Genomic DNA, 25,155 nt, shown 5'->3' on the forward strand with positions numbered 1-25,155 from the left:
ATTTTATAAAAATAATGGCAAAGTTAGACAGTTATTGGTGGTACTAAGAGAAACAAAAAAGGTGCTGAAACAAGTATTTTGATGCCAAGAGCACAGGTAGTGATGAGTGTTGCTAGCTTAGGAAGTGCAGAGATTTTGCTGATACTAAGAAAATATCTTGAAATATTTACATCATGAAAATGAGAAGCAAAAATGTTTATTATTTCAATTTTACTTTAAAGGGTTTTTTTAAATAGAATCATAAGTGTCATATATTTAGGATTTGGAAAGAATCTTGGGGATCATTATTCTATCAAGGTACTGGATAGAATTTGCAGTACTGCAGCAAGGCATAAAATGCAAATTTAAGCCAGGCATGGTGGTGCGCACTTGTAATTTTTTTTTTAATGGTACTGGGGATGGAACCCAGGGGCATTCTGCCTCCGAGCTACATCCCCAGCCCTATTTTTTATTCTTTATTTTGAAACAGGGTCTCACTGAGTTGCAAAGAGCCTCACTAAGTAGTAGCTGAGGCTGTCCATGAGCTGCGGTCCTTCTGTCTCAGCCTCCCAAATGCTGGGATCACAAGTGTGCGCCACCACACCTGGCTCCACGCTTTCAAATATTTTAAATTATCTTTAGGTTACTCTAGGTAACTGAGCTAAATGCTATATAAATAATGGCTATATTCTTGTTTAGGGAAGAGTGGCAGGAAGAAAACTCTGTACATGGTCAGTAAAGATACATTTTTTCCCCAAAAAATATATTCGTTTTGGGGTTGGTTGAATCCATAGTTGCAGAACCCATACATACAGATGGCTCTCAGTCCTGGCTTCTTTTTGATTCCCCCATTTGTGCTATCTAAAATCTGGCATGAAAGAGTCAGATAACTTACAAATGAAAGCTAGTATCATTCTATTATACCAGTTTTGGAAAGGTTATCTGAAGTTTGAGGAGGGGATAAATGTAGCTGGGCTCTGTGGCTTAGGCCTGTTATCCCAGGTACTCAGGAGGCTGAGGCAGGAGGATTGCAAGTTCAAGGCCAGCCTTGGCAATTTAGTGAGACCTTGTCTCAAAAAAAAAAAAAAAAAAAAAAGGACTCAGGATATAGCTTAGTGGTAAAGCACACCTGGGTTCAATCCGTAGTACCACAAAAACAGTTAAGACTAAAAAGTTTTTTCTTTCTTTTTTGGTACTGTGGATGGAAGCCAGGTGCCTTTCTCCTTTAGGCTATACCCCTAGACCTATTTTATTTTTTATTTAGAAACAGGGTCTCATTAAATTGTTGGGAGCCTCACTAAATTGCAGAGGCTGGCTTTGAACTTGCGATCCTCTTGTCTTAGCCTCCAAAGTACAGGATTTACAAGCATGTGCCACCATGCCTGACTTCTTAAAAGATTTTGGGCTTAAGTTTTAAGAGGGTGGGAGGGCAGTAAGGTAGGAAATACCTGTTGCTTTAAAAACATTGACATGAACTGGGTGTGGTTGTGCAAGCTTGTAATCCCAGTACTTGGGAGGCTGCGAAAGGAGGCTGCGAAGGTTTGCAGCCATCCTTAGCTACTTAGGCCGTTCACAACTTAGTGAAAACCTGTTTCAAAATAAAGAATAAAAAATAGGGCTGGGGATGTAACTCAGAGGTAGAATGCCCCTGGGTTCAATTCCTGGTACCACACATAGACATACACACACAAAAAAACTGAGAAATTTCTTATTGGTTTTCATAATCTCTGTATAAGAAAACAGTCACCAATCTAGAAAAGATAAGCAGTATAAAGTGAGTACTCTGGCAGAATAGATGAAATTATCACTAAAGATTAGCTTTTACAGGGATACTCTCAAAGAGTTGAAAGAAGTCCAGATACATAGAAATGAAATGATAAGCAGAGAGCTTTTATATGACAAATTCTAGTCTTAAGAGATTGAATCAGTGGTCTAGTGGACAATTAGACCACAAATAGAAAGTTTGAGTTGATATTGTATAATTTGTATTTGCCTTGCAGATTTTTAAAAAACTCTTTCTCAGTTATTTTTCATCTTATAGGAACTAGGCAGAACAACTCAAATAAAGATTGGTTCTTATCAGAAGAAGAATTTAAATTGTGGAACAGATTTTATAGATTAAAAGACAGTGATAAAATTAAGGAAATAACATTGCCTCAAGTTCAGTTTTCTTCTTTACAAGATGAAGAAAGCAGACCAGTAAGTTGAATGGGGTTTAGATTCTCCTTAAATGGATTATGCAATGGCCTTTGGAGTAATGAGAAATGTTTGTGATGTGTCAACTCCGGTTAGAGAGTAAGAATGTAATCGGTTTCAAAAAGAATCACTAAAGTCTAAGTTTTTTAAACTATTTTTTTTCCTTAGGTTTTTTTTTTTTTTTTTTTTTTTTTTTGGTCTTTTTGGAACCAGTATCGAACCCAGAGTGCCACACCTGCAAAGCAGGCGCTTTGCCACTTGAGCTATATCCTGGCCCCTATTTTTTAAATTTTTTGTGGTACTGGGAATGGAACCCAGGGGTATTCTACCTCCAAGCCACACCCCAGCCCAATTTTTTATTTTTTATTTTGAAACTGGGTCTCACTAAGTTGCAAAGGGCCTCACTAAGTAGCTGAGGCTATCCTTGAATAGCAACCCTTCTGTCTCATCTTCTCAAATGCTGGGATTACAGCATGTGCCACCACACCCAGCTACCAGCCCTATTTTTGTTCTTTATCTTAAAACAAATTATGGAGGGCCTCACTAAGTAGCTGAGGCTGTCCACGAGCCACAATACTCCCATCTTAGCCTCCCAAATGCTGGGATTATAAGTGTGTGCCACCATGCCTGGCTTTAACTGCTATTTTTTAAATGTGTTTATTTACTTTTGTTACTGGAGATTGAACTCATGGACAGTCTACCTCTAAGCTATACCCTAAACTCTTGTTATTTTTTATTTATTTTTATTTTATTTACATTTATTTTTAAAATTTTCTGTGTGTGTATGTATGTGTGTGTGTTTGTGGGGGGGTATTGGAGATTGAACCCAGGGACATTATACCTACTTGCTATACCCACAGCCCTATTTTATTTTTATTTTGAAACAGGGTCTTGCTAGGTTGATGAGAATCTCATTATTTGCTGAGGCTGTCCTTGAACCTACAACCCTCCTGTCTCAGCCTCCTATATACTGAGATTAAAGGCATGCACCACCACACCCAGCTCATGTAACAAAATTTTTTTTTGTTTTGCTTTTTAAAAATTTTTGTTACTGAGGGTTGAACTCAGAGAGGGTTGAACTTCTATTTGAAGTTGTACCCCTAGCTCAATTTTACTTCTTATTTGGAAACAGGATCTCAGTAAGTTGCTGAGGCTGGCTTCGATCCTGCAATCCTCTTATCTCAGCCTCCCAAGTATTTGGATTACAAGCATGCATCACCACACCAAGCCTAACAACTTTTAAATATATTTAGAAGCTTATCTTTGTACTTTGTGAAATTATTTTTCTTCTTTTTTGAGGTTTTAGTTGAGCATAGCTAAATAAATTCAAATTATTCGTTAGGCCTATTCTTACTAAATGTTTTTAAAATCAGCTTGTGAAATGTTATTGAGTATGTGTATCTGTTTTTGTCATTTTTATTTTTCATAAATCATTAATCAAGACTCAGCCAACTACTGGAATTCATCAACTCTCTCTCTCTGAATGGAGAGTGTGGCAAGATCGTCCTTTTCCTACACATCAAGTTGACCATTCCATTCGATGCCACCATTTTGTAAGCATCATGCAAATGATAGAAGGAATGAGACATGAAGAGGTAGAGTTTTACTTTGACTTTCTCTTGCTGGTATGATAATGAAACTAGAATATTTAACCTTTACTTTCTTTAATTTCAGATCATTATAAAAAAAAGTGTGAGTTTTAAGTTCTTATAGCTAGAAATTTTTTGTTTTGTATAGCTCCTTGTAATCTCAATAAGGAATTAGTCTTCTGCTTTTGGAAAATAAAAAGACTTTATTAATTAGAAGAATATTGTCTGCAAATATCATTAGATCAGAGTAAAATTTTAATGTACTTGATGACATGTGTAAACTGTTATAAATCTAATTTAGGATTCTTGTTGGATTGAGATTTATTAAAATATCCTCTTATCATGTAGGTCATTTGGTGTCTCTCTTGTATCCTGGTGATAGTTTAGGGAATTATTCATTTATTGAGCAGTTTCTTAATTGTTCTTTTCTTGAGAGAGTCAAAATAGTACCTATTATGAGTGTGAATTCCATGATGCCTGTTTTGAAATTCTCTTTTACTGCATATGTATTTTTAAGTTATTCTTTGTGCTTTAGTTTTATCTGTAAAATAGGGATAATGATAAAGTCTACTTCATAGGGTTGCTGTGGGGATTAATCAATACATGAAAGGCATTTGGAGTACTGCCTACCATATAATGGAAACTAAGTTACAGCTGCTGTTTTTATTATTAAGTATGGTTTGTGAATACATGTAAATCAATGAATTAGCTGTAGATCCAAGCAGAAAAGGTGCCATCAAATTAACATGTATTTCTCTCAGCAGTTTATCGACACCCTATTTCCAAATAAAAAGTAAAAAATAGGTCTGGGAGTATAGCCTGGAGGTAGAAGGCCCCTGGGTTTCATCCCCCTTACCATACACACACACACACACACACACACACACACACACACTCACACACACACATTTTCTATTCAGTTCTAGGCTCTGCTGCCACATTAGTAAATAAACTAAATAAAATATTCTTTCTGTGTGGAACATATCTATTAGCAGAGAAAGAGGCATTGCTCCCTTAGTGTTTATTATATTTTTTATTCAAAAAAATAGAGCTATAACTGCTTAAGTCAATGAATGGTATAGGAATCCTGACAAAAGTAGAATTCTTGGGAAGAGGGATGGTAAAGATTGGAGTTTTAGCCTGTTGTGGTGATGCACACTTATCATCCTAGTACTTGGGAGGTGGAGACTAGAGGATTGCAGGTTTGCAGCCAGCCTCAGCTACTTAGTGAGGCCCTCCACAACTTAGTAAGACTATTTTATTTTACTTATTTTTTTTTCCGTGGTGAACATATTTTTTTTCTTTTGAATGTACATTCAGAGATTATATGGTATCTGTAGTTTTAGTTTGTTGAGGAAACTCCAAACAATTTTCCTTAATAGCTATAATAATTTATAATCTCAACAATAATGTACAAGGGTATCTTTTCAAACCCCCATATCCTCACCAGTGCTTTTCATCATTTGTCATTTTGTAATGTTATTTGCACATTTTAATCATAAATCTTGATGAAGTTCAGGGTGATAGAGGCATACATACACATGGTATTCATTGAGCCCTCCCTCAGTTCCCACCTTACTCCCTCCCTGTCCAATCCTCCCCATGCATGATATTGTGATTGGCATTGATACATTTGTGTGTGTACACCATATCCATTGAAGTATTTCCCTCTTTGAGTCTTCCTTCCCTCACCCACCTCCCTCCCTCAGAACCCCACTCTCACTCCACTCCTTTGTCTGGAGTCCCTCTTGTGTTCCAATTTCTTCCTAAATTTCATATATGAGGAAAAATATCTAACCTTTCATTTTTTAATGACTGACCAATCTCAGCATAATAGGTGTCAGGTGATAGCTCATAGTTTTAATTTACAAATCCCATAATGATCAGATCTTGAGCTTCTGTAATATATACTTTTACCATTTGTATGTCTTATTTTGATAAATGTCTATTCAGGTCTTTGCCCATGTTATATCAAGTAATGTATTTTCTTGTCATTGGGTTCTCTGAGTTCTTATATATTGTGGATATTAACCCTTTACCAGACAAATGGTATTCAAATATTTTTCTTATTCTATAGATTTTCTCTTCACTCTGTTGATTGTTCCTTTTTTTGGAGAACCTTTTTAGTTTGATGTAATCCCATCTAATCTACTTTAGCTTTTCTTGAGTTTTGGGAGTCATATAAAAAACGTCATTATTCAGATTAATGGCATATAACTTTTGCCATATATTTTTCTGGTAGTTTTATAAACTAAAGATCTTCATTTAAGTCTTTAATCTATTTTGAGGTCATTTTTGTATATTATGTGAAATAAGAGCCTACCATTCTTCTAAAGATATATATATATATACAATTTTCCCAACACCCATTACTAAAGAGGCTACCTTTTCCCCATTGTCTGTTCTTGGTGCCTGTTTTGAAAATGAATCAACCCTAATATTTTATTTTGTTTATGGGCTCCAAAGTTGGTTTTATTGGCATATATGTCTATTTCAATGCCAGTGCCACATAGTTTTTATTGCAATAGCTTTGTAATATAGTTTAGTAAGACTATTTTAAAAAATAAAGAATGAAAAATAGGGCTGAGGATGTAGCTTAAAGGTAGAAAGCCCCTGGGTTCAATCCCGAGTACTGCAAAAAAAAAAAAAAAAAAAAAAAGATTGAAGTTTTAGAGAGAAGATTTAGAAATTCATTATAAGAGTTCTTGGGTAGGGACTTTATATAGGTATCATTATTTTAGGAGTTCTAAGAGTTGTTACTAGTTTATTGTTGAGAGAATAAATTTATCATATGTGTTTTCATTAATGTATGTTAATTTTTATATACATAATTTTTATATTAGGAAATTAGAATAATTGTTCCATTAAATGTTAGAAGTAAAAAATGTCAGTATTTTTTTATTATATATTTACTTAATTTGTTCTTTGTATGAATAGCTTTCGCCGGGCCTGGTGGCGCACTCTTATAATACCCGAGCTTGGGAGGCGAAGACAGGAGGATCGCGCAGGTTCGAAGCCAGCAGCGCTGGCTTAAGAGACCCTGTTTATGGGTCTGGGAGTGTAGTCCAGAGGTAGAAGGGCTTCCAGGAACCCCAGTACCACCACAAAAAAAAAAAAAAAAAAAAAAAAAAAAGAATATGAGGTATGAATAGTTTTCATGGGTTTTTTGCATATTAAGTACTGGAGATAAAAAATTAACTGATTAAAGATAACATGATAGTTTTACAGTGTCATTTATAAATTTGTTTGATTCATCAGAATAATTTTTTTGGTGCTGGGATGGAACCCAGGGGCATTCTACCTTTGAGCTACACCCCCAGCCCTATTTTTTAGTCTTTTTAATTTTTTGAAACAGGGTCTCACTGAGTTGCGAAGGGTCTCGCTAAATAGCTGAGGCTGTGAACCGTTATCCTTCAGTCTCTGCCTCCCGAATGCTGGGATTACAAGCGTGTGCCACCGTGCCAGGTGATTCATCAGAATAATTTTTAAGGGTTAAAAGAAAATCACTTGAATCATATAATATTGTTTATAAAATATTTTAATGTAGAAACTCATCTCTTTGAAATGGGTTTTTGTTTTGTTTTCCTGTGACTTTTTTATGTTCCTTATTTATAGGATGAATGCAGCTATGAATTGGAAATGAAATCTTACTTAAAAATGGAAGACGTTAGCTCAACATTTAGCACTCTCAGGAATGAACACAGTGTTCTTACCAGTGACACCTTTACTACTAACAAGAAATCTTCATTTACAAAGAATATAAATCAAGCAAGTTCACTCTCAATGATAGAATCTGATGAAGAATGTGCTGAAATTTTTAAACAAACTCATATCAAACCTTCTAAAATTGTTTCTGTAAAGAAAAAAGCTTCTAAAGAAATGAGTAAAGATCAGCCTGATAGAGAAAATAATGATGATATGGATATTTTAGATGCTAACAGAAATGCTACTGTTTGTCAGGTAGACTTAACAAATCATAAAAGGACATCACATACAGATGGAATTTCTTTCACATGTGCTGCTAATGAAAATGCTGTTAATCAGCAAACTGTGTTAGTACCAGAGTGTCAGTTTACAAATAAATCTACTAGTTCATTTGTTGGAAGTTTTTTAGATTCTGGTTATAACAGTTTCAGTGATGAGAAATCTGTTTCATCTAACTTGTTTCTTCCATTGGAAGAAGAGCTTTATATCGCTAGAACAGATGATCAGTTTTATAATTGTCATTTATTGACAAAAGAGGTACTAGCTAATGTAGAGAGATTTTTATCTTGTTCTCCTCCACCTGTCAGTGAACTCTCAGACTTGGAAAATGAAATTGCTAAAAGTGTTGCATTTGAGAATTTGCTTCTCCAGCCCTATGTAGAGGATTTACAAAATTATAAATATACTTCTTTGATATCACATTCAGCTGTGAATCCTCCCCAGAATTCAGAATTAAGTTCATTTAAACTTATTAATCATTCTTCTGACAAAAGCTGTCTCTTTGGTGTAACTAATGATAAAATTTTTGGTGAGTCATACTTCTATAACTGTGAAGATAAAATACATAAAAATATTAAAAATGAAAATCTAGTCTCTAACAGTCATGTTTCAGTACATGTTGATCCTGCAAAGAATTTTGATGACAAAAACAACCATGCAGTTGATAACAGTGACCCACCAATTTTGTTAACTGAACAGGATGAGAGTTTACTTCTATTTGAAGATATAAATGAAGACGATAATGACATGAGCCCTTCTGCCTTGCACAGTGGTCGCAAATCTTTGGGTGTGGCAGACAAAACTGTTATAAGTGAAATGGCTCCTGTCTCTCAGTTTTTAATTTCTGATGAACTTTTGTCATGTGATGATTCTGAACACCAAGACCCAATCATCTGTGATAGTAATAGGTGGAAACCTCACGAAGCTTCGAAAGACATCCATGAAGAAAAACTGAAGAGTGATGAAAATGTTTTTGATGGCTCTAGGGATTTATTTTCTGTTACCTTTGATCTAGGATTTTGTAGCCCAGATTCTGATAAGGAAATATTAGAACATGTATCAGCTACAAATAACAATAGACTTTTAGATGATATATCTGGAAAACATTTAGATATTGAAATAAAGGATACAAATTTTGTTCCAAATCAATCAAGAGATCATATTGAAAATTTTACAAATGGAGCCATACCTCTCACATCAAGCAAAGACATACACTGTCCAAATTTTGCACATTTTCCAGTGAGTGCAGTAAAGAATAAAGAGTTGATATCGCCTGATTTTTCTAGGTTTTCTTTGCCAGTAGGAAAAAAAGCAATGAGTACACCACTTTCTGAATCAAACACTTTGAAGTCATTTTCTAAGATAGGAGAGGAGTTGCTTAAGACACCAGATTCTAATAAGAAAAAAGAAAATCTACATTTCAAGGAAACATTGAATTCAGTTTTTGATGATTCAAGATTTTCTTTAGAAAAGGCTAAAAGTAGTGATCAAATCTGTCTCCATCAATCCTGTCATTCTGTTGAAGGTAAGATTTCATCTTGATAAAAACCATAACTTTTTCTAGGATAATTACTCTAGAAATGTCTAGTTTTCCCACATGTAACTTCTCAATATATGATGGAATATATATATATATATATATATGTATTTATTCAATATATATGCAATATATGCATATATGAAATTAGATAATTGATTTTTCTTAAATTGATGCTCACTGATACAAGATTTTTATCAGTGTGCCATGAAAATTATGCTAGATACTGTGAAACAATTATTATTATTGTTATGCTAGATACTGTGAAAAAGAATTTGGTCTTATTCCTTGATTGTAAAACACATGAACATCTATGTAATATATCTTTAAAAAGATGCCTGTAAAATTTGGAAATAATTACCAAATGAGTAATAGAGTGGTGGCTGTTTAGAAGGTTCAGAGGATAACAAAATTTTGAATTAGAATGGGAATATTTTATGTATATGTTGATTGTCATTTTGGCTTCTCAGGGATATTTGTACTTTAGGTATACCTGAAAATAATGAAGAGAGAATTGGGGTGTTATAAAATGATGAAACACATGACATACATGTGTATGTGTGTCATTGTCAACATGATTTACATTATGATATGAGAATATAACACACCAATAAAAACACATATAAAAATGAGTGATAGACCCAAAAAACAAAATAAAATGATAAAACAAAGGGAAAGATGGAAAGAATAAGATTTTGGGGAGAGAGTCAAAGTAGGGGATTTATGTAGCATAATAATTGAGAAATAAGACATATTTAGAGGGTTGAGATCAGACCACTGAAGATCCAGAGAGGTCTGGCTTTCTGTCATCTAACTTTATAGTTAAAGAAAAACTAGAAGTTATAGTGCTACCTATTTGCGATTAAAATGACTTTAGGCCAGGCGTGGTAGTGCATGATTGTATTCCCAGCATATGGGAAGTGGATACCTGAGGATTGCGGCTACTTAACAAGGCCCTTCGCAACTCAGTGAGATCCTGTTTCAAAAATAAAAACACTAATAACTAGGACTTGGGGTGTAGCCTGGAGGTAGAATGCCCCTGGATTTCATTCCCAGTATTGCAAAAAAAAAAAAAAAAAAAAAAAAAGCTGGGTGTAGTGGCACACACTTGTAATCCCAGTACTTTGGAGGCTGATCTTGTAATCACAGTACTTGGGAGGCTGATCACAGTTTGTGGCCCACCTCAGCTACTTGGTGAGGCCCTTTGCAACTTAGGAGACTGTTTCAAAATAAAGAATAAAGCCAGACGTGGTGGTGCATGCTTATAATCCCAGCATTCGGGAGACAGACCAGAGGATTGCCGTTAGTGGACAGCCTCATCTATTTAGGCCCTCAGCAACTTAGTGAGACCCTGTTTCAAAATAAAAGAATACAAAGTAGAGCAGGGTGTGTAGCTTGGAGGTTGAATGCCCCTGGGTTCCATCCCCAGACCCACCAAAAAAAAAAAAAAAAAAAAAAAAGGAAGCTGAGCATGGTTGTGCAAATTTGTAATCTCAGCATTTGGGAGGCTGAGACAGGAGGATCACAGTTTGCGGCCAGCCTCACCTACTTATTGAGGTCCTTTGCAACTCAGTGAGACCTTGTTTCAAAATAAAGAATAAAAATATAGGGCTGGGGTGTAGCTTGAAAGTAGAATCATTCTGGATTCAGTCCCTTGTAAGACACACATACCCCCCACACAGACTTTAGTCTTTAAGTCCCTCTATAGATCTTAATTCTAATTTATAGATTATTTCTTGACATTTATGAATTTTATTCCTTTCCACTGAAGTAAAAGAAATTGTTATATAAAATCAGAATTACGGTAATCAAAGCATGATTAAGAATGTTCTGTTTAAGATCAAAGATGCTTAAGCTGGGCATGATGGCGCTTTCCTGTAGTCCCAGTACTTGGGTGTCTAAGACAGGAGAATTGCGGGTTGAAGGCCAGCCTCTTCAAGTTAATAAGACCCTAAGCAACAGGACCCTTTTTCAAAAATAAAAAGGGTGGGATGTGGCTAAGAAGAAGAATTTCCCTGGGTTCAATTCCTAGTATAAAAAGAGGTAGTAAAAAAAGAGGATGAAAGCATGTTTAAAGTAAGTTTTTATATTTAATTTTTTTTTGGGGGGGTGCTACTGGGGTTCCTGGAAGCCCTTCTACCTCCGGGCTATACTCCCAGACCTATTTTTACATTTTCATTTTGGAAACAGGGTCTCCTAAGCCAGCGCGCGCAGCTGGCTTCGAACCTGCGCGCGATCCTCCTGTCTCCGCCTCCCAAGTGCAGGGATTACAAGCGTGTGCCACCACGCCCGGCTATGTTTAATTTTTGAAAGGGGCCTGCTCTGCAAATTTGTGATATGCTCTGGCACACATATCTCCACTTATTGTATGTTGCCTGTGAACCTTCAATATTTGCTTAATATGTCTTACATTATATTAAGTTCATTCTAATGAGTGAGATCATCTTTCTGTTTTTGTGTCAGATTTGTGTAAAATTTTTTTTTCTAGCATTGTACTTAACTTAATCATGTCCCATGTAATCTCAAACACATATGTACTAGAGATTTATTTGTTAGGGAAAATATATTTAGTACTTTTTCTTTCCTCCAATAATTTAAGATCATTTACTGTTTTAGATGTTTAAAAAGTAGTTTATTTAAACACTACTAAGGCAGTAAAGAAAGCCTTCTAAAATGAGCTGGTTTTGTATAGCCAGGCTCATTGTTTAACTCTGGCTTCCTTAGAAGGTAATGAGAAAAGAATTTTAGTTGGATTATCTAATGTTCATCTGCAAAAAGGAATCTTTCAAGTTTGTCTGGTTGATGTTCTGCTAGCACAGAATGTGAGAAGTTCATTGTGTAGATTTGTATTTTCTATTGCTGTGTAACAAATTGTCCTAAAATTTAGTGGCTTAAAATAACATTTATCTCAGTTTCTGTAAGTCAGGAATTTAAGAGTTGCGTAGCTGAGTGGATTCCCAATTAGGATTTCTCAGGAGGTTATAGGCAGGATTTTAGAGTTGCAGCCATTTGAAGAATCGGTTAAGCTTGAGAATCTCCTTCCAAGATGCCTTGTTCAAAAGGGGTGAGGAGCTAGGCTGGTGATAGGGTAGCTGAGGGTGTGCTATGAGGTAATAATCTTTAGATGTTGACCAGGCTGCAGTTATCTGAAAGCTTCAATATATTTGGAGGATCTGCTCTGCTGTCATTTGTTTTTGGTATTAGGGATTGAATCCAGGGCCATCCTACCATGAGCTATACTCCCAACTGTTTTTATTTTTTACTTTGAAATCGGGTCTCCCTAAGTTTGTAGGTTGCTGAGGCTAACCTCAAACCTGGGATCCTCCTGTCTCTATTTTCCAGGTACTGGGATTACAGGCATGTGCCACCACACCTGACTGAGGATCTGCTTTTAGGTTGACGTATTACTGCTGTAAGAAGCTTCAGTTTCTTGCAGTGTGGACTTCTCCATAGGGTTGCTTGATACTAGAACCTGGCCTCTGGTAGCTAGGGATGGTGGTGCATGTCTGTAGTCCCAACCATGTGGGCAGCTAAGGCCAAAAGATTGCTTTAGCCAGTGAATTCATACTAGCTTGGAAAATATAGTGTAAAAACAGCATCTGGCTTCTTCCAGGGCAAGAGAAATAGCAAGGATGAACACACAGTTCCCATTATGATTTATTTAGACTCATAAGTAACATATGCCATCACTTTCATTAGGTTCTTTTGTTAGAAACAAGTCATTAAATCTCTCTGAAAAGAATTATGATCCACTACTTAAAGGGAGGGGTAAGCCAGGCATGGTGGCGCACGCTTGTAATCCCAGCATTTGGGAGGCTGAGATGGGAAGACAGCCTCGGCTACTACTTAGTGAGGACTTTTGGAACTCAGTGAAACCCTGTTTCAAAATAAAGAGTTAAAAAATAGGGCTGGGAGTGTAGCTCGGATGTAGAATGCCTCTGGGTTCCATACCCAGTACTACCAAAAAAAAAAGGAGGAGGAGTAATAAATATGTTAACGTGGTCTTTTTAAAAACACCCCAGGGCTCTTATAGAAGGGTTTGTGAGGACACAAATGGTGTCTTCAATAAAAATTTTATGAAATACAGAAGTAGAACTTTGGTTAAGTACTTGGAAATATGAAGTATTTGATTTTATAGAGGAGGTTGTTTAATGTTTTTGTTTGTGTATTTTGGTGCTTAGAATTGAACTTAGGGCCTCTTGCATATGAAACAGTGCTTTACCACTGAGCTACACTGCAAACCTGAGAATTTTGATTTTTCTTTTTTTGTGGTACAGGGGATGGAACCCAAAGGCCTTCTACCTCTGGGCTACATTTTGAAACAGTTTCACTAAATTCCTGAGAGCCTTACTAAGTAGCTGAGGCTGGCTTCAAACCTGTGTGATCGTCCTGTCTCAGCCTTAGCCAAGTACTGGGATTATAAGTGTGTGCCACCATGCCTGGCTTGAGAATTTTGATTTTAATATTATCTCTGTCTCTGACTGTGTATTTCTGGTTGCATTTTGGTGAATAACTTACCAATTTGTATACTCTGAATATGCACAAACATGTGTATGTATACACAAAAATAAAAACAATTTTAATATCTTCCATAGCCTATATTTTCATGATTTAATTTTTTCAACTAGAAAGGGAATAGAGCCAGGTGTGGTGGCACATGTTTGTGATCCCAGCATTCAGGAGGCTGAGACTGGAGGATCACGATTTGCAGACAGCTTCAGCTACTTAGCGAGGCCCTTCACAAATCAGTGAGACCCTATTTCAAAATAAAGAATTTAAAAAATAGGGCTGGGGGTAGCTTGGAGGTAGAATGTCCCTGTGTTCTATCCCCAGCACTGCAAAAAACAAAACAAAACAAAAAAAAAAAAAACAAAAAAACCCCCAAAAAACAACAAAAAAAGTTGAAAAAGAACAGAAAGAATAGCCTTTGAGATGAAATTCTAGCACTGTGGATTAAAATATTTTGCCTTTTTTAGAATTACAAATATTTACTGATTTAATGTTTCTTTTGAAAATGTTTGATAATCCTCTAATCATCCAAAATGCAAACTCTAAGCACAACAGCAAGAGAGTAACAATCGAGTGTAGGGCAGACTGTACAGGTGACAGACCTACTAAGAGTACAGAAACAACAGAGAATGGAAGATGGTTTTTTTTGGTGGTACTGGGGTTCCTGGAAACTCTTCTACCTTCGGGCTACACTCCCAGGCTTATTTTATACTTTTTTTTTTTTTTTTTTTTTTTTTGTGGTACTGGGGGTAGAACCCAGAGGCTTCTACCTCCAGGCTATACTCCCGGACCTTTTTTATATTTTATTTGGAAACAGGGTCTCACTAGGTTGCTGAAAGCCCCACTAAGTAACTGAGGCTGGCTTCGAACCTGTGCGATCCTCCTGTCTCAGCCTCCTAAGCGTGGGGATTACAAGCGTGCGCCACCACTCCCGGCTTTTATGAAAAACGTTTTAAATAAATGAGTAAAATGTTGAGATTGTCAGATATTTGTTATAACTGTCAATAATAGTTTGTTATGTTTGAGTTAGTCTATTGACAAGTTTCTTTTTTTTTAAATTATAGATGAGCAATTATTATTATGTAATGAAAGTGAAGATGATGAAATTTTCATACGAAAAAGTAGAAAACCCAAAGGAAATGTTTTAAAATCCCCTGAGGTGAGTCACAGTAATCACAATAATGTATCATATAAAAGGCTATATTTTTTCCATTGAGGACTTTGTCACTTAATCTATTTGTTTATTTTATCTAGGATCAGAAAAATAATGAAGTTGATTCTCCAGTTCATGCTGTCAAAAAGCGCAGGGCTCTTAGAGTAAGTAAATAATAGATAATATATAATCCAAATTCTTTAGGAATAAATCTTATAATTGTGCATATGAGTAAATATAGTTATATGGCTAACAAAAAAGTTTATATGTCCTATAGAATTTCTATCTTCTATTAGTTTCTAGAGATATATTCAATGTAAACTTTTCTGTTCTTTCTTTTTTTTGGTGGTACTGGGGTTGGAACCCAGGGGCCTTCTACCTCCGGGCTGAGGCTGGCTTTGAACCTGCACCATCTTCCTGTCTCAGTCTTTCAACCAAGCGCAGGGATTACAAGCATGCACCACGACTGCCTAGTCATTGTAAACTTTTCTAAGCATAATAAATATAAATATTAAATAATTTTATACTCTTTTTAAGAGCCATCTTACTTTGTTAGTATAATTCAGCAATGATCATTAAATACTTACTACGTATTTAGTCCATTAAGATGCTGGGGATATTATAAAAAATACATCCTGATGCTGGCTTAAGTCACCCATAATCTAATAGGAGAAAGAGAGATGAAAATGGATAACTTTGGTATAACTTTTTAAGTTGAGTAATAAGAAAAAGTAAGCCCTTGAGAGCTTTAGCAAGCTTCCTGAAGGCAATACTTTAGTTGAATCTTAAATGTACATAGCAGTTAGGCAAAAGAAGGGAGAAGGGAAGGCACTAACAGCAGAATGGATCTTTGGTCAAAAAACACCAAAAAGGGGGACCCCACCTGGCTGATCTCTCCGTCACTCTTAATAAACTTTAGCTAAACTTATCCTTAACTACTAAGTGCTATATTTACTGTTTCTACTTCTAAAATAAACTGCTAATTTTATCTGCTATTTTAACCACTAAGTACTATATTAACATTGTATACTCCTAAAACTTCACTAGAAACATTTCTTTATCTTACTACCTTAACTAGAATGTGTGATGACTTACTAGAAATAAATTAATATTGATAATGTAGCTGGGTGTGGTAATACATGTCTATAATCCAAATACTTGGGAGGCTGAGACAGGAGGATCTGCAGATTTGAGGCCAGCAATTTACTGAGACCTTAAGCAATTTAGTGAGACCCTGTTTCAAAATGAAAAGTAAAAATAGGAATGAGTATGTAATCCAGAGGTAGAACACTCCTGGGTTCAATCTTTAATACACCTTCCACACACAAATATGCTGATAGCCATCTGCTAAATTAAAATTATTCCTCTTGCTGGACGTGGTGGCACACAGTTGTAATCCCTGCGCTTGGGAGGCTGAGACAGGAGGATCACACAGGTCCGAAGCCAGCCTCAGCTGGTTTAAGAGACCCTGTTTCCAAATAAAATATAAAATGGGTCTGAGAGTGTAACCTGGATGTAGAAGGCCCCTGGGTTCCATCCCCAGTACCACCAAAAAAAAAAAAAAAAAAAAAAAAAAAAAAAAAAAATCCTCTTAAGCCAGGCATGTTCAGGCACACCTGTATTTTCAGTATTTGGGAGGCTGAGACAGCATAATCATAGGCTCAAAGCCAGCCTAGGTAATTTAGTGAGACCTTCAGCAACTTAGCAAGACCCTGCTTCAAAGTAAAAAACAAAATACGGCTGGGCGTGTAACTCAGAAGGAGAATGCTCCTGGGTTCAAACCCCAGTACCACATGCAGACAAAAATTTCCGTTAATTGAAATTGTTTTGATAAACTATTGACTCTTTTGATTGGCTTCATATTCTTTTTTATACTATGTATGCTAGTGTTATTTATGTTACCTTTTTTTTGGCATTTTAGCATGTAGTATTATCTAACTTACTGGTTTTTAGATTCTTAAGTATTATAATGTGACTCTAAATTGTGAAATCAATTTTTCCTCTTTTGTGGTACTTTTGTGGGAATTGAGCCCAGAGGTGCTCTAACTCTGAGCTGTATACTAGCCCTATTTTGTTTTGTTAATTTTGAAACAGGGACTAAGTAAGTGCCTACTGGCCTTGAACCTAGGATCCTCCCAGCTTCCCACGTACTGGGATTACAGGTGTATGTTACCAAATCCAGTGTAATGTTATTTTCCTAAGAGAACTTAAGGCCAAATATTTAAGAAGAGAAAATGAAAATAAAAGCAGCAACCCTTGCGAAATACATAAGATAAATCAATCTGTTACTTTTTTCTTATGCAAGAATTTTATTTAATTTTTATAGTCAGAATTATCATCTAGTGATGAGAGTGAGAATTTTCACAGATCACCTCCGCAATTAGAAGATTTCAACCACTGTAACAGGAAAGTCAGAAGAGGCATTAAAGTACAAAAGAGACAGAGTCACCTAAAGGTAATCTTTCTTTAGTTCTTCTATTTTATACATGCACATTTTATTAGTAATGATTGCTAGCTTTTGCATTAGTATAGATTTATTTGTACTTTTTTATAGAAAAACTATTTTGGTACTAATCTTTTTTTTTTTTTTCCTGGAGTTTAAATCTCAAAGTTTTTGTTTCTCTTTGTTTCTCTTCGTTTTGATCTTGCAGTGTTGTGTTATCTTGAATGAGTAAATGAAGAAATATAAGCATATTGAGAATTTATTGTTCACACTGAAGAAAATAAAAGGACAGCAATCTGAGTTTTAGTATTTTCCTTTCCTTGTCCAGTATTCAGATATTTGGAGTAGAGTTTTTAGCATCTTTCCCTTCTGGTCAGTTCTTTTGGATTGCAGCATTTTTCCTGGCAAAAATTAGTTAGCTGGAAGACCCAGGTGACTGCATTATGAAAAACACTGAGCAGGCTGACATGATGACTTATGTATTACTTTATCTAAAATTATCTAGAGCAATCTTAAATAGGTATGTTTCCTTATCGTTTCTTCTTGCAGATTTTTTTTTTAAATCTTAAAGGCATTGGCAAGAAATCAGTTTTTCTAAGAGGAATAAATTCTATAGCACAAAGTAACTCTTGTTGATAATTATTTGTATATTTCAAAGTAGCTAGTAGAAAGGATTTTGAATGTTTCCACAACAAAGAAATTATATGTCTTTAAGATGATGAATATTAGCCGGGCGTGGTGGCACACGTTTGTAATCCCAGCATTTGGGAGGCTGAGACTGGAGGATCGTGGTTCGTGGACAGCCTCGCCTACTTAGTGAGGCTCTCTGCAACTCAGTGAGACCCTGTTTCAAATAAAGAATAAAAAATAGGGCAAGGGGTGTAGCTCGGAGGTAAAATTCCTCCGGGTTCCATCCCCAGACCCGCAAAAAAAAAAAAAGATGATGATGAATATATAAATACTATGATCTAATCATCACTCATTGTGTATGTGTATTCAAATGACACACTATACCCCATAAATATGTATAATTAATGTAGTTTAAAATTGTTGAAAAGTATTTTAAAAGTCCATTTTTCAGAACTAAAACCATGAAAAGCAAATCTGTTCTCAAGGGTATCTTCATGTTTTCTAATTTGTCGTACTTAGCATATAGCTAGGAAGTTTTTAGATGATGAAGCAGAACTTTCTGAAGAAGATGCAGAATGTGTTTCAACTGATGAAAATGATGAGTCGGAAAATGAACAAGATTCTTCATTACTTAACTTCTTAAATGATGGAACGCAACTGTCACAGGCTATAAATGGTAACTGTTATAATGACATTTTGTAAAAACTTTTTCAGTGTTTCTTATTTCATATTTAAATATTTTAATCTCTTCAAAGAAACTAGATTCTAGAAGAAATTGAATTTGGCATGTGCAAAATGTTTGGTCATTGGTATTTAAATTATGTTACTACTTTACTTAAGACTTGCTTATTTACAGGCTTCTCTCTATTGAGTTCTTTTCAGATTTTCCGGGTGGTTCAAGTGTCAAATGTTCTGTCTATCTATCTAGCTATCTATCTTTCTGTCTATCTAACTATCTGTCTATCTATCTATCTGTTTATCATCTATCTTTACCAGCCTCAGGGCCTGGTAAAGTGAGAGATGTGGAAAGACACCCCGGTGAACAAAATGCACACAAAGCCTTCGATATGAAGCTCACATTTAATTGAAGGAGGTAGACAATACACATAGTAACTAAGTTACTTAGTATATTGTAAGGTGAACAATTTACATAAAAATGAAAAAATTAAAGAAGGAATTGGATTGGCTTGGGCTGGAGTTACACATATATATTATGGAAGTAGATAAATATATTTATTTTTAATTACTATGGATTGAACCCAAGGGCATTCTAACTCTGAGCTATGCCCCTAGCCCTCTGAGCTATGCCCCTAGCCCTATTTTTTATTCTTTATTTTGAGACAGGGTCTCATTAAGTTGTGGGAAGCCTTACTAAATATCTGAGGCTGGCCTCAAACCTGCAATTCTCCTATCTCAGCCTCCCAAGTACTGGGATTACATATGTCTGTGCTACCATGCCCAGCTTGGAGTTACTAATAATAGACAAGCTGCCATTTTTAATATAGTCATATAGAAGATGATATTTGATTAGTGATTAGAAGAAGATGGGTTTATCTGTGTAGATTTTTTTTTTTTTTTTTTTTTTGGTGGTACTGGGGTTCCTGGAAGCCCTTCTCCGGGCTACACTCCCAGACCTATTTTCATTTTATTTTTGGAAACACGGTCTCTTAAGTTAGCGAGGCTGGCTTCGAACCAGCGCGATCCTCCTGTATCAGTCTCCCAAGCACGGGGATTACAAGCGTGCGCCACCACACCTGGCTTCTGTGTAGATTGTGAAAATCAACTGAGATAAAAGCTTTTTAAATATGCCAAGTAGAGGGATCTGCTTTCAGAAAATAGTGTTTCCAAGCAATATTTGAGCATATATTAATATATTATACATTTAGAGCAGATATTTAGATTGGCTGTAACAGAAGGTATTCTGAATGGCTCTTCAGTATTCTGGCCTTTCACAGATCTTTTCATTTATTCTATTGTTGCAATCTCTGTTAATGATTTAAAATAGCTAATAAGTGGGTGTGGTGGCACACGCCTTTAATCTCAGTATTTGGGAGGCTTTGATGGAAGATTGCAGGTCCAGTGTCAGGCAACATAGAGAGACCCTATTTCAAAATAAAAAATAAAGCTGGGTTGTGCTGGTGCGTACTTGTAGTCCCAGCATTTGGTAGGCTGAGACAGGAGGATTGCGGTTCGGAGATAGCCTCTGCTACTTTTTTTTTTTTTTTTTTTTTGGTGGTACGGGCTACGCTCTCAGACACCTATTTTTTAATATTTTTATTTGGAACCTGTGCAATCCTCCTGTCTCTGCCTCCCAAGCGTGGGGATTACAAGTGTGCGCCACCACGCTCGGCCAGCCTCTGCTACTTAATGAGGCCCTTTGCAACTCAGTGAGACTCTGTTTCAAAATAAAGAATAAAAAAAATTAGGGCTGGGGTGTAGCTCGGAGGTAGAATGCTCCTGGGTTCCACCCCCAGTACCATGATAAATAAATAAATAAATAAATAAACAAACAAATTAGTTAAGTAATTAAAAAATTAAAAAAGGGCCGGATGTTTAGCTCAGAATGTTTCTAAGATCAGTCCCTAGTACCAAAAAAATAAAAAAATAGAATAAAATAGCAAAGTTTCTAAAGATCCATGAGTTTATTTTATTTTATTTTTATTATTTTTTTTGTGGTACTGGGGTTCTTGGAAGCCCTTCTACTTCTGGGCTATACTCCCAGACCTATTTTATACTTTTTTTTATTTTTGAAAACAGGGTCTCTTAAGCCAGCGCGGCAGGCTTCGAACCTGCGCGATCCTCCTGTCTCTGCCTCCCAAGCGCGGGGATTTACAAGTGTGCGCCACCACGCCCGGCAAGATCCATGAGTTTAAAGAAAAAATGGCTAAGGACAGAGTTCTCAGTATCCATGGTGCTGATAGGATTTGCTGAATGTTTTATGCCCTGATGCTTATTAATGGAAGTGGCTTTGGGAGTGTGCCTAGTCAGTTCAAGGAATAGCATTATGACTGGAATAAGGGAGACGGGGAATAGTAGAAAGTGTGATCTTAGCAGGAATATCCATGCAGGTTATAATCTGACATATTTTAGTATAATTTTTCTACATTCTGTATTGATAATGGCCTACAGAGCAATAAAAGTAGATGAGCTAGGAGGCCATTATTGCATTAATCCAGTTGAAGACTAATATGGCTTCTACAAAGACAATATTGAGGAGGGTGAGAAAGATTGAATTTTCAGTAAGTAAAGCTGACCAGATTTTTTGAGGAGTTATAAAGAGAAGTCAGTGGGCAAGAGCAACAGGTTGGGTGTAGTTGCTATTTGATATTGAGAAAACTCCAGATAAAGCAGTTCAGATGAGGATGATGTATGTATCTTTTTTAGAAAATACTTTAAAAATATATAACAATTTCAAATCCCCAGGCATAGTGGCGCACGCTAGTAATCCCAGCATTCAGGAGGCAGAGACAGGAGGATCACAGTTTGCGGACAGCCTCAGCTACTTAGCAAGGCCCTTCGTAACTCAGTGAGACCCTGTTTCAAAAACTAAAAAAGACTAAAAAATAGGGCTGGGGGTGTAGCTTGTAGGTAGAATGCTCCTGGGTTCCATCCCCAGTACTGCAACAAACAACAAAAAAACCAAAACCCTTGAAATTGACACATATTTTTATGCACCATTTCCTAAGTACCTTTTGCTATATTATGACTTTTAAAAATGATGGGCATAAGTAAAAAATCTATGAATCTCCCAACTTTTCCTTAACTAGATAAAAATCATGAAAATTGGCTGTGGCTTTTAATGTTTTTAGTACTGTTTTCGCCGGGCGTGGTGGCTCACGCTTGTAATCCCCGCACTTGGGAGGCAGAGACAAGAGGATCACGCAGGTTCGAAGGCAGCCGCGCTGGCTTAAGAGACCCTGTTTCCAAATAAAAATATAAAAAAGTAGGTCTGGGAGTGTAGCCCGGAGGTAGAAGGCCTTCTAGGAACCCCAGTACCACCTAAAAATAAAAAAAATAAAAATAAAAAATTTAGTACTGTTTTCTTTCCTGCCTGGATTTCTCATGGTTTTTAAGTACTTCTATAAATGAGGTATAGGTACTATAAAGTCTTATATATACTTTTTTTAATGTACTTGTCATCATTTCATCAGCTTTTTCAACCAATTTATTTTTAGCAAAACAAGCAAATAAAAACATAAACACCCATAATGATGAAACCCATGTGCTGGGCATTTTAGATTATAGTCATTATGAAAAATATTTACAATAATCTCACTTGAAATTTAAAATTACCCAGTAATCCTATGAAATAAGTATTATTTATGTCTCTTTTACAAAGTAAGGGATTCAGGTGTACAGGAGGGCCAAGCTCTGTGCACAAGATTTTATCACTAGGAAGAGGGGGAGCCAGGATTTGAGGCTGAGTGAAATTGGATTGACTCGCACTCCTGCCTCAGGCCCTCCTTCTGCACTGTGCTCTTAGTGACAATTCTCCAGGCAAAAACACATTACACAGCTAACCTAAACAGGCTCCCGATTCAGGAATTCCTGAGCTGTACTCTTTTCAAAGCATCTTTGTCCAATAAGTGAATACATTTAAAATCTCTTATTTTAACAAGCATAGGTTTCTGCCATCAGACCATACTGACACGCGCTTATTTTGAATGAAAAGGTGCTGTCCTAAGCCTGGCTTCCAGGAGAGAGACAGTCCAGGCAGAGAGCTTAAATAGTTGTCCATAAGCACCCAGCTCGATTCCATTTCAAAAGCAAGGCTCCTGACTTTGCATTTTCAAATAATTGTTTTTAGATATTTTTCAATATGTTAGCATCATTTTTACAAAAGGTTTTGGCAGTGTTTGAATTATGTAAATTTGGAATAAGTCAGTTAAAAGCTTTCTTTTAAATAATTTTATCTTCGTTCTTACCTTTATACAGATTCTGAAATGAGAGCTGTTTACATGAAATCTTTGCATAGTCCATTGATGAACAATAAATACAAAATGGCCCATGAGGAACACAATAATATAAACATTTTCTCACAGGTATGAACTATAAAAATAATGATGGATCATTTCCTAGATGGTGAAATTAATATACATTCCTTTTAACGAAGCCTCCATTTTGTTTCTAAAGATGGGCTGTCAGACTCTTTGGGACTCTTTCTGTTCAGAGTCAAGAAGGTAGACTAAATGAACTCTCAAGACCTTAGTCCCAGTTTGGTCAAATTATTCCTTCTTTATTTGAGCTAATTAGAACATACTATGGAAAAATTTTCCAACTAGGAGAATGTTTAAAGTGAATAGAATTTCATCATCTAGTAGTTAAATTTTGAATTCTTAATATATGTCATATTTCTCTTGAAATTTATTTTTGCATAAAAATGCTATATTTTAAAATTTATAGATTATTTTTCATTTATAACATTTTCTACATTTATGCATGAATCACTATTTTTATTTTTTTTGGTGGTACTGGGGGTGGAACCCAGAGGCTTTCTACTTCCGGGCTATACTCCCAGACCCATTTTATATTTTATTTGGAAACAGGGTCTCACTAAGTAGCTGAGGCTGTCTTCGAACCTGCGTGATCCTCCTGTCTCAGCCTCCCGAGTGCGGGGATTACAAGCGTGTGCCACCACACCCAGCACTAGACTAATTTTATAGAGGGCAAATCATTCTTTTTCTTGATCCCCCAGGTCCCTATTTTCCTCCATAAAGGATGTACTTAAGCTGAGTGTGGCAGCATATGCCTGTAATCCCACTTACTTGGGAGGCTAGGAAATGAGGATTATAGGTTTGAGACCAGGTCAGCAACCTAGTTAGATCTTCAGCAACTTAGTGAGACCTAGTTCAGAATTAAAGGACTAGGGTGTAGCTCAGAGGTAGAATGTCTCTGGATTCAATTCCCAGTACCAAAAGAAGAAGAAAAAAGAAGAATGTACTTGTATGTTAGCTGAATACGTGACTTAGCTAATAAATGAAATAAACATTAATGCTTAAAAGATACCAAAATACATGCTGAGTCTATGAAATAAATTTAAAGCATTTTTCTGATTATTTTTTTTTATTGTAGATTCCTGAACAAGATGAAACTTATTTAGAGGACAGTTTTTGTGTTGATGAAGAAGAGTCTTGCAAAAGCCAATCAAGTGGGGAAGAAGTTTGTGTTGATTTTAACTTACTAACTCAAGATTGTTTAGAAAATGGAAGTAAAAAATATAAAACCCGACGTACAGTAATGCTAAAGCAAATGAATATGAAACAGAATTGTGCACATTCAAAAAAGAAATTATCCCGAATTATTTTACCAGATGATTCAAGTGAGGAAGAAAACAGTGATAATGACAAAGGAGAATCCAGTACTGTGGCTAACCTGAGCACTGCTAGCAAGAACAAACAACAGGACCATTGCTTGAATTTGGTGCCTTCTGGGTCCTCATTGCAGCTCAAGGACCTTTCTACTCATATAGGAAATCAGTCACCAAAGCAGAGACAACAGACACCACTTAACTTAAAGGATACACTTTCTGAAGTCTCGGACTTCAAACCTCAGAGCCATAATCAAATGAAATCTACCTCGCCACCGGGCGCTATTGTTGAGTCACAGGACAAATGTAGAACATTTCCAATTCAGTTGAAGGTATGAGTCAAGGAAAAAAGCCTTCATATTTTTTCAAAGGTGTTTTTTTGGGAGGTTATTTTAACTTTTGTGTATGCATGCTTTTTTGTGTGTTTTATATTAAATAACTAAGATAAAAATTAGAAAATTTTAAAAGAAAATTTCTTCAAAAAAGAAAACAGGTACACTAAATTATATGGGCAGTTCATAGGCTACTTAAGTTTTGATTTTTAAATGTATTAGTGGTTTTCTTTCTAATATTGTAAGGAGACATGATAATTTTGTTCAAAGTATGTAGGAAAATAGGGCTTCATAATGGGTGTGGTGGAGCACGCTTATAATCCCATGACCTGGGAGGCTGAGACAAGATCACAGGTTCACTGCCAAGGCTGGTAGCAAGGCCTTCTGCAACTAAAGGAGACCCTTTTTCAAAATAAGAAATAAAATAGGTCTGAAGGGTATAACTTGGAGGTAGTCCCCGGGTTCATTCTCCAGCAACATACACTCAGACACAGAA

General features: G+C 36.0%; 1 protein-coding gene across 1 annotated transcript in view; it reads left to right on the forward strand.

Annotated features, from left to right (window-relative positions):
- Nucleotides 1-25,155, forward strand: part of FANCM (FA complementation group M) — a gene marked incomplete at both ends in the record, with an annotated part of 60,274 nt that overhangs the window by 26,670 nt on the left and 8,449 nt on the right. The window contains 9 exons of the mRNA XM_080707137.1: nucleotides 2,021-2,178; nucleotides 3,618-3,770; nucleotides 7,380-9,273; nucleotides 14,859-14,953; nucleotides 15,049-15,111; nucleotides 17,274-17,402; nucleotides 18,540-18,696; nucleotides 22,956-23,062; nucleotides 24,093-24,659. Of these exons, the coding sequence (XP_080563263.1) occupies nucleotides 2,021-2,178; nucleotides 3,618-3,770; nucleotides 7,380-9,273; nucleotides 14,859-14,953; nucleotides 15,049-15,111; nucleotides 17,274-17,402; nucleotides 18,540-18,696; nucleotides 22,956-23,062; nucleotides 24,093-24,659 (3,323 nt within the window). The remainder of the gene's footprint in view (nucleotides 1-2,020; nucleotides 2,179-3,617; nucleotides 3,771-7,379; nucleotides 9,274-14,858; nucleotides 14,954-15,048; nucleotides 15,112-17,273; nucleotides 17,403-18,539; nucleotides 18,697-22,955; nucleotides 23,063-24,092; nucleotides 24,660-25,155) is intronic.

Source organism: Muscardinus avellanarius (assembly GCF_963383645.1).
Source record: "Muscardinus avellanarius genome assembly, chromosome: 12".
NCBI classification, from domain to species: Eukaryota; Metazoa; Chordata; class Mammalia; order Rodentia; family Gliridae; genus Muscardinus; species Muscardinus avellanarius.